Source organism: Hirundo rustica, chromosome 6, assembly GCF_015227805.2.
Source record: "Hirundo rustica isolate bHirRus1 chromosome 6, bHirRus1.pri.v3, whole genome shotgun sequence".
Lineage (NCBI taxonomy): Eukaryota > Metazoa > Chordata > Aves > Passeriformes > Hirundinidae > Hirundo > Hirundo rustica.
This window is the reverse complement of record NC_053455.1, coordinates 33,648,557-33,664,196: the sequence shown is the minus strand read 5'-3', so window position 1 is coordinate 33,664,196 and position 15,640 is coordinate 33,648,557. Positions and strand designations below refer to the sequence as shown.

General features: G+C 36.6%; 1 protein-coding gene across 2 annotated transcripts in view; it reads right to left on the bottom strand.

Moving 5' to 3' along the window:
• The window catches only part of FMN1 (formin 1), a 173,234-nt gene that overhangs the window by 125,423 nt on the left and 32,171 nt on the right, over positions 1-15,640 (bottom strand). The window contains exon 3 of one of the 2 annotated variants that reach the window (XM_040068119.2): positions 6,696-6,871. In XM_040068119.2, coding sequence (XP_039924053.1) covers positions 6,696-6,871 — 176 coding nt within the window. The remainder of the gene's footprint in view (positions 1-6,695; positions 6,872-15,640) is intronic. The other variant, XM_040068120.2, reaches the window with a different exon arrangement.

Sequence of the window (15,640 nt, the reverse complement as noted above, 5' to 3'; positions counted from 1 at the left end):
GTTAAAGAGTCGTTCTATAGTCAGCCATTTAGCTGTGATGAGTAATCTTAAGCAACCAACACGGGGAAAGCTGTCCTTCACAGGGAAATCAGCTGCAGATCACACTGCTGTATGTGATTACCGAAAAACATTTTCTAAAAAGCTGAGTATTACAGCCAACAAGCAGCAACAAAGTATCCCAACACATTTAGCTTTTGGTTTAATGTTTAAAAATGTAGACTGTACAAAAACCATTTGTTTGTCATCAGGAAAAGCAAACGCCATTGGTATCTTCTGCAGGAACAATGTTTCCTGAAAATCAGATTGTAATACTAAAGGGCTTAGATGAAGCTTACGGACACCTTTTCAATTACAGGGTTACGTGCATGCCTATAGACAAAGGGCATTGGAACCATTCCCATCTTTATCAGTGATTTAACATGGAGCAATGTCTTCTGCCCTGCTGCCTGGCATTTCCTTAGCAAGCTCTGGACTTGCTTCTCCGCTATGCTTAATCACCAGGTGCTAAGGTCAGAAACAACTGACAGGTCATGGCTCCCCTGGTTTCTAGGTGTAATACAGATTAATATCACACAAGGAAGCTCTACATAAAGAAAGAGACACAGAGTCCTTATCGCTCCCTGTGCCAACCTATTCTTAAAATGCCAAGATTTATAAAACAGGTGGAAGGAAGGTACCACAACACTGGTGCGGTGTCCCCCAAGACCAAATTTCCTGAAGGCAAATCTAAAGCAATTCTAAATTGCATTTTATGGCAAAATAAATGGGGCAAAGTGATAATACTGAATCAAAGATTTCTACATTTAAATGCACGCAATCTGTTTTTGTGTTCAATTACATGATTAACTGTTCATTGTTCTGATAAATTGTATGGTTATGTCTTGCTGATTTATTTATGTGCCTATTTATTTGGGGTTTGATTAATTTATGAAGGATAAACATTAATCATATTTTCAAGAATAGTTTTGTTAGTCACTAACACAAATATAACTCTATGAACAATTTCATGATGCCTTTTAAACCAAACATACTGATTTAGATTATGCCAAAATATTTATTCATCTGTTTGTATTAACAATAACCCACACTTAGAATAAAACTTCCCTGTAATTAAAAAGGGTCACCAAGCTGTAACAATCCTATGAATAGAAGGTCAGTGATTACAGCCAGTATTTAACTATTTAGGATTTTAATGGACTTAGGAAAAGTTTAGTTTAAAAGTGGACTTAAAACAGGAATCTTGTACTTTATGTCTAAACAACATCCCAACAAAATATAGGAGACCAGGATCAAATTAGAAGTGAAAAGGGTGATTTCTTTAATGTAAAGCTCAAATTATACAATATATTGAGGTGTTAGAAATCCCAGAGTTGAACAGTGAATAATTAAAACTCCAGGAGAAATATACCCTATAAAACTAGAGGTAATCTCACAAGCCTACAGAAAATACTGCTTTATATGTACCTTTTTTGTAGTAAACTCTAGGCAGTGTGGAGAAACTTTCAAGCTTTTTGAGCTCTAGCATGAACAAGGAAATTCATCTCTCCATATATGCCCAGAGAAAGGATCAAAAAGTGAAAGTCGTTGTCATGAATGAGTCTGCCAGTCTCTGAAATTCACCACAGAGTCCATAAACTCCCAGCCTAAAATATGGCTTTTGTAAAGACTTGCTTCCCACATTCTGATGATCAGCCCAGTGGAGAGTACTTTGACGGACTGAATAGCTCATAATGAAATACATATTGGTTACTTACTCAGTACAGTGTTTTGTGCCCTTAATATTTTGATATAAAAAAGAGGTGGTCATTGTGATGTAAAATAAGATGGAGCCAGTTTGTTGGCAGAAGTGTTTTAATGCTGGGTGGATCTATCTCATAAGGAAAGTCTCTCTGAACAGGCTGTAACACTGCATCTAAAGGAACAACTTCCAAATCTTTAGAAAAAATCAGTTATGATTATGTTAGAAGACTCTTTACTTAATAAAACAGACAACTCCCTGGTGCCTCAGAAAAGCCCTTAAAACCCGTCATAGCAACTTTCAAGGCAGTCAATGCACTAATTATACAAAAGGATAACCATTCCTTACAGTTTAAAGCACATTTACACGCCCTTTTTGACCTACATTTCATCACAGACAGAAGTCACACCCACAACTCACTCTAGTTCTGTTCTTGAGATGTCTAAAAGCTCACCTGAAGTAGGTTTTAAAATTGGCTTTGAAGAAAACACATATTAAGCCAGAATAAGGTCATGTAATTTCTACCCCTATCATATGGCAGGGTTCAACACTTCCTGACCCCCTATCTATTCAGACTGCCTTTTCAGATCACTGTAATAACAAACTAGATAAACATGAACGGGACGGAAAGGCACGCGCAAAACAGCAAGGTTGCTAAACTGAAAACAAATATTCTACCACTTTTTTCAAAATAACCCCACATCTAGAAAAGTTTGCATAACTTCTTGGAAACAGTAATGGAATCAAATATGCACCAATTGTGTCAGGCTTCAGAGGAGCCATGAGAAGGAGCAGGGTCTGTTTGTAGCTCAGGTGGCGTGAACTGCTCTGGAGTTCAGCTGACACAGACTGCCCTCTGCCATATCCACACCTTTACTGTGCGGATTGATAATGGTCTTAACATTCCCCTGCTCTCCTGTTTCTCTCTCCTGCTGATTAGTTCATTTTAAACTTATTATTTTAACCCACTAAATGCTCTAAAATAGGAGAGGCAGGGAAGATAGAAGAAAACCTACAAGGCCTTGATTTTCATCATTATTTTCAGCCTTGTTACCTCACTTAGAACATTATATGAGCATACGTGAGTAATTTTCCTGAGTTTTGAGGGAATTGGATATTGCCAACATAACTATTTTTAATTTAAGTAATTAAATTTAGATGTAGCAACAGAAACATAGACATGATAATTCTTACTAGAATTCAGCAATGCATGATGCTAACAGAATGTGTGGATGCCACACACATTTGGTGTAGGGGTCTGTATAAATCCATGTCTGTAAAAGCAAAGTGTTTTTAACACTTTCATCTAAATTCTGATTGACATTGAGATATGGACTACTTTAGAGAATTTGAAAAAGCACTGTAATAGCTATAGAGTTATAAAATCAGAAAGCACATTTAGAAACCCATTTTACTATTTTTCAGGAGTGCATACTGTATCAATAAATGTATGGAATATTAACCTGTAAAACTTATCATATGAAAAAGCAATGGTAGATCTGAGACAGAAATTCTAGAAAGGTATATTAACTGATCTCATTAATATGGGCAGATATACAAGTAACAAAGACAGGGAACAGAAGATCACTATAAACTGTGTAAATAAGCTAAGTAGGCTCTTTGTAAATTAAGGCACAAAGCCTGGTACTTATTGTTACAAAGAATGGAGAGGAATTTTTAATCCCTTTCCTTTTCTAGGTTACTCTCTTTTCATCTTCATTTCAACAGGCCTTTTGCTTCCCATCTACAATATAGTAGTTTAAACAAAAAGATTTATAAAATAAAATCCACAGTTACATTCATTTACCATAGTTTGTTAAGTAATTACTATTAATTGCAATTTTAGCTGCATTTGCACATCTCACTTATGTGCTTTTTTATCTGAGATGAAATGCTGTATAAAAAATAGAATGGAGTTTTATTTCTATTTTGTTTCATTACCTTCCATATCTCTGTATCTTCTCCCTGCCTAAAGTTTAAAATCTAATGCAGGATCTTTTTTCATGCTTCTGGTGTAGGTTGTGCATTTAAAAGTCCTGTCAGAGTAGAATCCATTCACACTCTCGTCTACAATATCTACCGTCTTGCAGCTAATAGAAACATAGACACATCTTCTCAATTACAAAACGGACAAGCTGGAGGAGTGGGCCAATGGGGATATTGTGAGGTTAAATAAGACCAAGTGCAAGATGCTATGCCTGGTTCAGGGCAATCCCCGTTATCAACACAGGCTGGGGATGAACAAATGGAGAGTAGCCCAAGAAGGACCTGGGGGTGCTGGAGGGTGAGAGGCTGGACGTGACCCAGCCATGGGCACTCCCAGCCCAGAGATCCAAACGTGTCCTGGGCTGCATCCAGAGCAGCAGGGGAGGGAGGGGATTCTGCCTGCTGAGACCCCAGCTGCAGGGCTGCATCCAGCTCTGGGTGCCAGCACAGGAAGGACAAGGATCTCCTGGAGTGAGTCCAGAGGAGAGCCTTGAAGATGATCAGAGGGCTGGAGCATCTGTCCTGTGAAGACAGGCTGAGAGAGTTCGGATTGTTCAGCCTGGAGAAGAGAATGTCTGGGGAGACCTTACAGCGCCTTTCAGTACCTGAAGGGAGCTACAAGAAAGCTGAAGAGAGACTTTTACAAGGGCCTGTATTGCCCTTGGACAAGAGATAATGGCTTCAAACTGAAAGAGAGTAGGTTTAGATTAGATATTAGAAAGAAATTCTTTGCTTGTAGTGGGGGTGAGGCCCTGGAACAGGCTGCTCAGAGAAGATCTGGATGCCCCATCCCTGGAAGTGTTCAAGGTCAAGTTGGATGGGGCCCTGTGCAACCTGCTTTTGTGACAGATGTCCCTGCCCATGGCAGGAGAGTTGTAATTAGATGATTTATAATGTCCTTTCCAACCCAAACAATTCTATGGTTCTATATTTTCATAAACAAACACTGGTGTATCTATATATGCACATACACAATTATACATTAATGTTAGGGTGCTCCTATTCCAGAGCAAGCAGAGCTTTTCAATAAATAGCCTTTTCATAGTGTTATTATTATTAATATAAGTGCATTTTAAAACAGTAGTGCCAAACTTTTGATCAATCAAGCTAAAGGTTTTCTTCTAAAAGCAGAAAAGGGCCATAGATAACATGACTGGGTGTAGTGCAATTGCAAATAAATAAATTGGTCCATTTTAGATGCTGTTTCCTGGGAACATGATCTTAGTTTCAGAATTGCTCTCCAGACACTGGCTCCTTTTTTACCACAATTGTCTTGCTGTCCAGTCTGATGACTGCACAGGGAAGACAGTATCTGGGTGTGACGTCCCACACTGAAGAGGAAGGGAACACCCAAGGGTTGTTGCCACCAGAGCAACTCACGCAGCCTGGTTGTGGCCTCTATCTTTCTTACAGGCTACTCCTAGCAGGGCTGCAGTCCAAACAGATTCTGATGGCAGCCACTGCTGCAGCAGCCTTCCACTATTGTTCTTTTGGCAACTCCTCCTTCAATCTCACGGACTCATCTTGGAGAAGAAAAATAAGTTTTGGAGATACAAGGGCTCTGTAATTCAACCGAGAATGCTGTCCTAAAAGAGAGTCATGGGGAGTGAGCTGCAGGATAAAGTGTTTTGCTGGGTCCCTAGCAGTCCATCAGCCCATATTGAACACTCTTTTAAATAGAAATTAAGCCTTTTGTTCTGAGTATTTAAAAAATAACGGAATAAATATTCTTCCCTTTTAATTACAAGAAACTGAAATTATTGCATTTTTTCATAATGCAAATTATTAGATTTTTAGACAAAAATATTTCTTTTAAAAAATAGTAAGGAACAGTAAGAAACTGTTTACTAATTTCAGATATCTCCTATTTTACTCAAAATATTGTTCTTAAATGGTCTTAATTTGTAACTCCCCCTGCTCTATACAAGGACTTTTAAATGCAGGCAAAGAATCCTCATGGACTATATACTTCTTGTTGTAGCATATATTTCTAGCATCAATAACAGCTATGTCACATTTCCTCTCAGTTCAGTTGTTTGTTTTCATCTCAACAATTTATTACAAAGATAAACCTGTACCTTCACGCTGGTACAAGACTATTCTAAATAATTATTTTAAGAAAAGAAAGTTAGGACAAGAAATTAATTTTATAAAACCACTTAAAATGTACTTCCAAGTTAATTCTTGTATTTCCACCAATAGATGTCATTCTTGCACAAATTTGTCTTAGTGTTTCTTTGCACAAAATGTATTATGCAATCTAGTCTTTAAAGCAATTTCTTTCAACCATTCAATCCTTCCCATGTTTCTTTCCTCTTCTTGTACATTCTAGTCCCTTTCCTTCCAATTTGAAAAAACTGCTGCCAAAACATGTCTCTGTAGGCTGCTTACTGCTCACTCTGGGAGTATGTAAGTATTTCTAGCTACATTAAGCTGGCCTGACATTACGATGAACTCAGGTTGCCCTCTGAAGCTTGTTTCATACCCCGGGAAGTTTAGAAACTTTTCCTGTCAAAATCATGGCCAGTCTGCTTCCAGTGCCAGTTCAGCTTCTCCAAAACTTGGAGAAGCAGCAGCATGGCTCCCAGTGCTCGGGCTGCGCACATGCATGTGAGCACACACACATGCACGTGTGCACAGGTGCACAGCCACAGCTTGCTCCTGCAATGCATTTCCAGGGAGAAACTAATCTAAACTAAATGCCCATCGAGATTTTAGAAATGGTACATCATGTGTCTTAATCTATTGATATAATTTCAAAAATTTTCCATATGTATTGCTCTCAGCTGCACAAAGACATATGGGCTCACAGACCATCTGGAAAACTGTATCCCATCCAAAACTTTGCAGTTTGTCAGGTATTTTGGAACATGCTTTTAGACTGACCCAAAATAAATGCATACCAAAAATGTAATTGTATATAATAAATGCTTGTTGAAATCCAAAATAGCATGAATGCAGTCCTACTCACATTCAGTTCCAGGCTCAGATGCAACACACTTCTGTTGATCTTCTCTTTCTCACTTGAATGAGGAAATGAGTTTGAGTGCCCCAGTCTGCAATCCAGAACCCACAGGTCTTCATCTCTGTTTGCCACATCCAAACTAGTCAGCCGTTCAGTGAAGTCATCCTTTAAAGCAGACTCTGCTGGGAGACCCAAATGAAATGAAATTAAATAATTCTATGCATCTGCATATAGAATGTTCCGTACCATTTTGAAACTCTGGTACACACTACCAACATGTGCACTTTCAGTTCTCCTGTTTCTTTAGAGCATAACAAAATGGTATAAAGAGGGTACCAACTTCGTTTTGATACAGAAAAAGTCTTTTTGTCCTTAAATTTTGTGGGTCAGATCTAGCATTAAATAAATAAATAAATAAATAAATAAATAAATAAATAAATAAATAAACAAACAAACAAATAAATAAATAAATAAAATTGAGTGCTTGTCTTTCCCCCACATACAGCCACAGACTGTAAGATACTTGAGTTTTCACCTCTGCCAAGGCGTTCCTACTGGTCATCCTTAATGTGCTTGTTACACACATATATTTCAGATGTGGGTGTGGAGTGTAAAACTACACTAAGAAAACTCCACAAACTGCTTAAACTTTTTGACATTGGCAAAACACAGCCTTAATGAGGACGGTGCCAATCCACCTTAGTCCCTTACACCGAGTGCATAAAAAGCAGAGTCTTTCAATCAGAAATGATACTTAAGATTTTAGCTTTCTCCAGTAAACTTAAAATACAGTACCAGCCTGGTTTTGGAATGGTTTAGGTACGAACAGCCATGGATTTAACAGGAGAGGTAAGAGCAAAACCTGTCAGCCACAGGTGTACTCCTGTTTGTTACGCATTGCAAACACTCAGCACTCTCCCTCCTGTTCACAGCATTGGTGGTTTATTAGATCCCCCCAAAATGTTGGTTTCTGCATGATAGCTTCCACTTTAGCAATGAGAAAACCAATGAATTTCATGAAGTTAGTGTGTCCAGCTCTGAAATGTAATGTTTGACATAAGATACATAACAGCTCTTTTTATACTCTGTGGGATATAAATCCTCTTATGTATATACTCTTTCATACATAGAAACATGAATCTTTGAACGTTTTACTGCAAACTTCAGTTATTAGCACAATTTTTGGCTGCTGCATATCATATCTTAGCATTATAGAAGCAACCCTGAAAGAGTTTAAGGTCAGATTTGATTTGCTCTGAGAACCTGGTCTAGTGAAAGATATTCCTGTCCATGACATGGGGATTGGAACTGGATGATCTTTCTGGTCCTGTTCAATCCAGGCCCTTCTCTGATTCTATTAATGGCACTTACACTTTCAAAATTTTTCAAAGATTTTTCTTTTCCCCAGACTTTAAAAGACATTTAAAAAAAGAGGCACTAGGATCAGTATCTGTAAGAATGTTAAATATAGACTGCTTTTGAAACTTTCTGATAGCCTACATTTCCAAATAATTTAGGTGTCACACTGTATCAATAAGCATAGTAAAATATAATACTTGATAAAATGGCCAATAATCCAAAGTAAAAGTCAGTCATTATTGTGTGAATAAACTCATCTTTCATCATATTCAGATGAAATCTCAAGAGTGAGATCCTATCAAAATACAACATTTCTGTGAAAGAGTATTGCATATACCTTTACACATTTTGAAATTATGCGCTGCATATAATATTAAACTGTGTCAAGATATTCAGACATAAGACAGTAACATTTTAAGGCAGTCTCAGGTCCAGATGTGCTATCTTTTAGATCAGGGATCTAAAGAGATAATTTCTTTCTACTTTCTGAGTCATAGGTTTTCTGTATATTTTTACACACTTGATAAAATATTTCTTTTGTTGGCCCTTATGCTATTAATTATGCTATTATTAATTATGCTATTATGCATAATTAATAGCATTATTAATTATAGCATTATAATTATAATAGCATTATTAATTATGCTATTATGCATCAAACCAAGTGCTGTGGTTTTAACCACAGCCAGCAACCAAATACCATGCAGCAGCCATGTGTCCAAAACATAGCCCTGTACAGCCACAATGAAGAAAATAAGTCTGCTCCTGCTAAAACCTACTCATAAAGTTTTTTCAATATTTAGAAAGCTTTAAGATCAGAAATACAAATATTATGCTTTCAATATTGAATACAAATATTAATCCTATAATAAGATGAATAAAATGTATTGGTTGAATTTTGACCTCGTTTTTGTTGCACCATACAACTAGCCCAGTTACCTCTAGCCACCCCCCTTTACATGATTATGAATTGGAAAATACAAAGGAGGTTCCAGGTGAGTGGTGATGAAAAAGAAAAAATCTCCATTTTTAAGGTAATTGGACATTATTTGGACATGTTAACAAACCCATCATGACAGGCTTCTCCTGATTTCTGTCACAGATCAGTGCTACAGGTTTTGTGGGCGTCTAGTGACTTTTCGTCACGAAAAAAAATGGAACACTCTCACATAACCTATAAAAAGCATATATGCTTTCATAAAAAATTAAAACAGCATTAAAATGCAAATATACATAGTAAACCCCAGGAAATACTGCCAGTTTTAATTCAGTGCTCTTGGGGAATTAATTTTATTCTTGTAATTACCAATTCACTGGTTGCCTGCCCCGCTCATCATTATATCTAATACTTCAAAGTTTGCAGTCACTTTAGATTAATTATTTTTAACTGTGTTGATCAAGGTGTCTGTTCTACGTCAGCTACTGCTAAAGAGCAAATTCCTTTGCAGCAGTGATTTTTACCCATAATATACTTACTCTGATCATTTCCATTGATTCATTGGTACAGAGCTGTAGCAAGAGGCCACAATCAGAATTCCTTCTTGCAGCAGCTGGTATTTCCCATAATTAACTGTGTGCTAAGAACAGTCAGCCTGCCAAATGCTTTCTGGGCCTCTACAAAAATGAATACCTCCCTCAGCTGCAGAAATTCAGTTTTGTCCAAATTCATTTTATGCACCATTATATTAATTTATGGTATTTTTTTACTGTTGGCAGACTCCTCCCAAGTCTGTTACCAAGCCTCTATTCTCCACCCTCTATGTAATTATTACTTAATGTTCTGTTATCTATGCATTTTTCCCGGTAGCTGATGATCACATTCCTCCCCGAACCAGCACACACCTGCACACACCATTAGCATACAACCACTTCTGTTCTAAGGAAATCATCCAACCCAGCAGACAGTGGAATATGGAAGGAGGACTTTACCCATTTCTCTAAGCATTCTATTTTAAGCAAATTCTTAAATGTTTGGCCATATTTTTCTCTGAAGTTCACCATTCTCCCAGCTCTGATGGATGGATTTTACTGCTACTTACACTTATGCAGGAAACTTCTTTTTTTTTTTTTTAAATTTCCAACCTACTGTAATCTAACTGTGCATTTAGAAAAAAAGTTCATATATATTTCATACATGCATATGCAAACACATGTATATATCATTGAATCATAGGCTAAATTTAGGAAGTTTTAAAATGCATGTTTATCCTTTAGCCAACTTAAATGAATTGACATATTTTTTTGAACTGTTGCAAAAAAGAAGGCTTTCAAGAAAGTTCAACTGCTAGTCAAACTGTCTTCCAGGTTTTCCAGTTTATAGCACTTAGGAGTGCCTCCTGCGTGCACTGTGTGTACAAAGAAGACTGCCCAAATACAGATCTGCTGCCATCTATTGTCACAAGGGAAAGGAAGGCAGAGCAATGTAAATAAGGGAAGACTGAATACTTAATGCTTCTTTGGCAACTTTTGCCATGCAGACTTTGTGAGTGTAAGGAAACAACTTTTTTATGTTGTCACAGGTAAGACAGATGCACTCAAACCTCAGGGGCACGGCCAGGGTCACATCATCAGACTGGGACAATAAATAGTTCATGCAGGATTTCCTAAACCCTCTCGTCCTATGCTGAGCATACATAATTATAAGGTAATTGCATCTGACATTTTTTGTACAAATTGCCATTCTTGTCATACAAAGTCTTTTAAACACAAATTCTTAAATCAGCACACAGGAATATGAGATACCATGTAATACATTTCTGTTAAGGCACTGTTGTGGAATACACAATTCTATGGAACAGTTTCTGTGGGCAGTCTTTCTGTCTCTGCTTGTGCTTTCTCAGCTGTCTGGGAAAAAGAACTTGGGGGAAAAATCAGCTTCTTAATTTTTTTTTTTTTCCCAAGGAATTAGGATGTCATGATATCCATTTCCTTCAGTACATGGTTTGTTTAACCACCACTCACTGAACTCTGAGGCCAGTCTTTACACTGATTTCTTTCAGCTATGTTTCCTGACCACTATATATTAATATTTCAATCACACTCCATTCTTTCTAGATTGCTTTACTGTACCACATAGGATAAAAATATAATGGTTACTCCTTTTGTATGTTGATTCCTATGTAATGTAATTCTGTTGCCTAGTTGATTGGATGTTAAAAGCACTCTTATGCATGAATAAAGAAAACCTTGTGGTAATTAGATACTTGTATTCACTGCTTGCCTCTTGGAAGAAGGGCAAAGAAGGTAAAAAAAAATTAAAATCTTTGTACACCATTTGGGAATGAGCCTCAAAATTCCAAATTTTGTAGTCCTTTAAAGTTTTGGGGGTCTTAAATTTTAGGAAAGAAAACCCTAACAAACTAAATAAATAACCAAGTAGGTTTTTCAGCAAGTGAACCACAAAACCGAAACAGTCTAACTCAGTAGTTAGAGACACCATTTTGACAGTAGAAATGAACACTCTAAACATCAGAACTACATTTAGAGGATTTATGGAATTACTGATTTAAGAGCATGTTATTACTGTAAGGATTTAGCTCTTGCAAGATCTTAAGTCAGCAAATCACAGCATGATACAGAGTCTTTGGTATGATTCCATGTCCAAATAGATGAGGCTTGACCATTGATATTGGAAACATTGGTGGAACGTGAAGATAAACTGAGTCAACGTATTTTTTAAAATTATGGAAATCCATAATATGCAGATTTTTCCCCCCCCCCCCCCCCCCCCAAAGTGGAAACCTCAAATTTCATGATCCATCCCTCTGGTTTGACCTTTTCCTTTCTAAGCAGTAAAAGCTTTCTGATTTTTCCTCTTTAAAATGTTCCTTTTATTTTTGTTATTACAGACACCAATGTATTAAATCTCAAATTAAAACAGCATTGTAAGCAGTCTCAGCAGTTTCAGATTCTGTGGTTAGATGATATTGCACGGTTCCATCCACATGCCCTCTGTGGTATCTTATACCTTTTAGTGTATAAAGACATTAATCCTGTATAAACATATAAGTTAAGCACTCTGTTCCTGTGGGTGTTGCTGACACAGAGGACAATAGGATTTGATTTTCTGGAGTTAAAGTCTACTATGAAGCTGAAGAAATATGAATAATTAGGGAGAAGGATAAGAGAAGTAGAGAGGGGATTTAAAAACTTAGAGGAAGCCCTCCTCCCTCCCTTTTCATTTTACAGATTTCTTTAATGGGGAAGAAGCAAATAGAAGAAACCTGCTTGCTCTGGTAGAGAACCAAGAGAAGACTGAAACCTCAGCATCAATACGGTTCTTTCTGTTTTATTGGATAGAATGTAAGAAGTATGTAGTTGTCTGTGCAGAAAAGTGAACATTGTGCACAAGGTAGGTGAATAAATCCTTTCTACATGAAGAAAACTCATAGTGCACGGCTAGAGAAACTGGAAAATTATATAAATGCTGTCTTGGGAATAAAGACATATGTCATCTTTCCCCCAGATTTATATGGTTTTATTTAATGTCTGTTGTAGCATGGGCAGTTCATAGTATAAGCAGTTTAGCAAAATCCTTGCTGAAGGTGGCGTATTTCCACAGTACATTTAGAAACTCTTTTTCCATCATGACAAATTGTGGATTTTAAAAAGCAAATGTTAATTGTGCTACTTGCTATATTGCTCTAGCAAAGAAGCCTGAATGGCACACTCCTTAAATCAAATCTCTCAAAGTGGTGAGTGTGGGAACAAAACCCTGGAGTAACAACACCCTGCAGTGGCAGGTGAGGTCCTTGTAATGCTCAGAGAGCTAAGCTAGAAGCTCCTAAAGTACCAATATCCAAAACAATCAACCATTTATTGTCTTTTGTCTGTGTCCTCTTTTTCTTTGAAAAGAGTAAATAGAACATAGTACAGCTAATAATGGAGAAAAAATATGTAAGTGGCTTCAAATACATACAATTGCTAACAGAAAAATAAAAAATCTATTGCCAAGTAGAATTACAACCTCCCTCCCTTGCTAGTAAATAAAAATCAGGATGTTATTCTGAAGTGTGAACTTGAAGAAGGTTGTCTTCCTGCAGGAGATGAGAAACTCTACATAGCTCGACATGAACATCTATCATGAAAAGAAAAGAAAAGAAAAGAAAAGAAAAGAAAAGAAAAGAAAAGAAAAGAAAAGAAAAGAAAAAAGAAAAGAACAGCAAAACCCAGTAAAAATAAAGCTCTCTGGCCTAGAAAGTTCTACTGAGCAACCATCAAACATAGGGATATGAAGGAAATCCAAAGTATTTATTTTCTTGTAAAAAACGTTTGTGTGACTTCTCAATGCGGAGTATATTGACTACAAAGGCACGTGATACAACTCAAAACTTTTCAAAAATACTTCAAAATCATTATAAACCTAATAAAATTAGCAAGATCTATCAAATCCTGTAAATTCCTTATATAAATTTAAATGGTTTGTATTAAAGCAAATTTTCAATTAGTCCATTGACACTGAATGTGGTCTATATTTTTTTATTTATTAAAGGTTTACATTTGCAGTAATTTATGTACTTTATACTGCTTTTTTTCTTTCACCTCAATCTATTAATTCTAGCCAAAAATCTCCAATCTATAAGAGAGCAAACCCTAATAGAAAAAATAAGAATACATATCACTAACTTAGTGTAAAAGAACTAATAAAATTTTAGTTTAGGGAAAAAAAATAACCCAACAAACAAAACCAGAACAAAACAAAGAAAAAGGCAATATCGTCAGCTGATAGATGAGAGAACCATATTCAAGATTCAATGCTGTATCACCCAACATGTGCTTGAGAAAGCCGAGGAACGGGACCTCTACGAACAAGTACAGAATGTATTTTCTGAATTAGGATGGATCTGGAAGGTGCTGAGCCAGTTTGGTCCCATACAAGCCTACTGCTTTAGCACATAGTCAAACTTAATGAGTTTAGTTACACTGAGCAAATAACAAGCAAATCCTGCCTTGTCACTTGCCAGCCCACTCTTGCTTTCAGATGCAAGCAAAGATGCCCTCCAAGTGTTCACAACTGGCACTTATAAACAAAGAGCCAAAGATACAAAAAACCCGAAGAGGATACAGCACAGGAAGCAATTGGCACCTCAGTGCAAATTCTTCATCTTTTATTATTCCTAAAGAAACTTCACGTGTCCACAGTCAAATGCCATAATCAATGTCCTGGCCAAGGTTCTGAGCTGCAATGTCAGGAACCTTTAGTGAAATGCTCATTTTTAATCCCAAAGAACTTCAGTGCTCACAGTAACTTCTGATGGGGGCAATACCCAAAGTAATCTAGTTAAGTATCCAATCAACATGTATTAATTACACATTTCCCAAGTGAGCCTTTTATGGACGTACATAAATTAAATACTACAGAAAAATTTAAAATTCACCTGACAATTCACATATTTTTCTTAGTAAGCACATGCTTAGTGTCTTCTGGGGCTATAAAATAGATAATAGTAATTTTCCAAAACCAGTTTACAGCTGTTTACAACTTCATTACCTGAAGTAATTTCTATGCAATCAGAGCACATACCATGTTTGTTGTAGATTATACTCAAAGCAACTACCAAAGATAAGCATTCCTAATCCTGTAATTGCTGTTATGGGGCATGTTTCACTGTGACTTTTTACAAGTTCTCTCATCTGTGGTATTAGCCAGTTAGCTAAAAGAATGTGGAGGAGGAGCCTGATGTTTTTTTTGTTTTTTTTTTCTTTTTTCTTTTTTTTCCTTATTTTGTTTAGCAAGATTTGATCTTGCAAGCAAGAGATTTTGAAAAGATTAGAAATCTGTAGCTAGTGCAATAAGGAAAATTAAGAACTATATAGAAAAACATTACTTTTCTCATGTGCTTTTTATAATATTTCTCCTTATACACTGGTTCTCACCCTTAACCATGAGAAAGGCAAAGTCATCACTAAAAAGGTTTGGTCTGGGCATTAGGTAAGTAAAAATGAATGACAGCAGGATTGATTTTAAATAATCTACATCTTTTACCTCACAATTCAAAATTTTGGAAGTTGCCTAAAACAAGCTTTAACATCAATGCATATATTTGTAGAGGTCACTTAGGCCAGTCACCTCTACATTGCATTAATGTCATTATATAAATATTTTAGTGCATTTTGATATAATGAAGTATGGATAGAAATATGCAAAAGCGCCAGAAGCAACAATCAAAGAACATCCTGTATAGATAACCAGGGACATAATCGACAGCAACAAAACTAATTAACAGTGAGTATGCTATTTATAACCAGACCATGATTCATCAGTGACAGATTGCACTGCGATAATAGGAGAATGCACATGGCCTGCATGGCCTGTGCTCTTCCTTCTCCTCCTCTTGGAATAACATTGCATTGCATGTGGCAGTCTTCTGCCTTTTATCCAACAGGAAGACATACAACAGCCCAAAATATACTGAAAATCAGGAATCCAGGAAAATGGGAAGCAACCTTGCTTAACATTCATGTAAAAAAAAAAAAAAATACACAAGACTTTGCACCTATTTTATGGCCAATCTAGCAGAACCTGAGAGATGTAGTCAGGTTTGACAGATAGTGTCTCCTTTTCTCTCTAACCTCATTCCCCATGTTGTCCA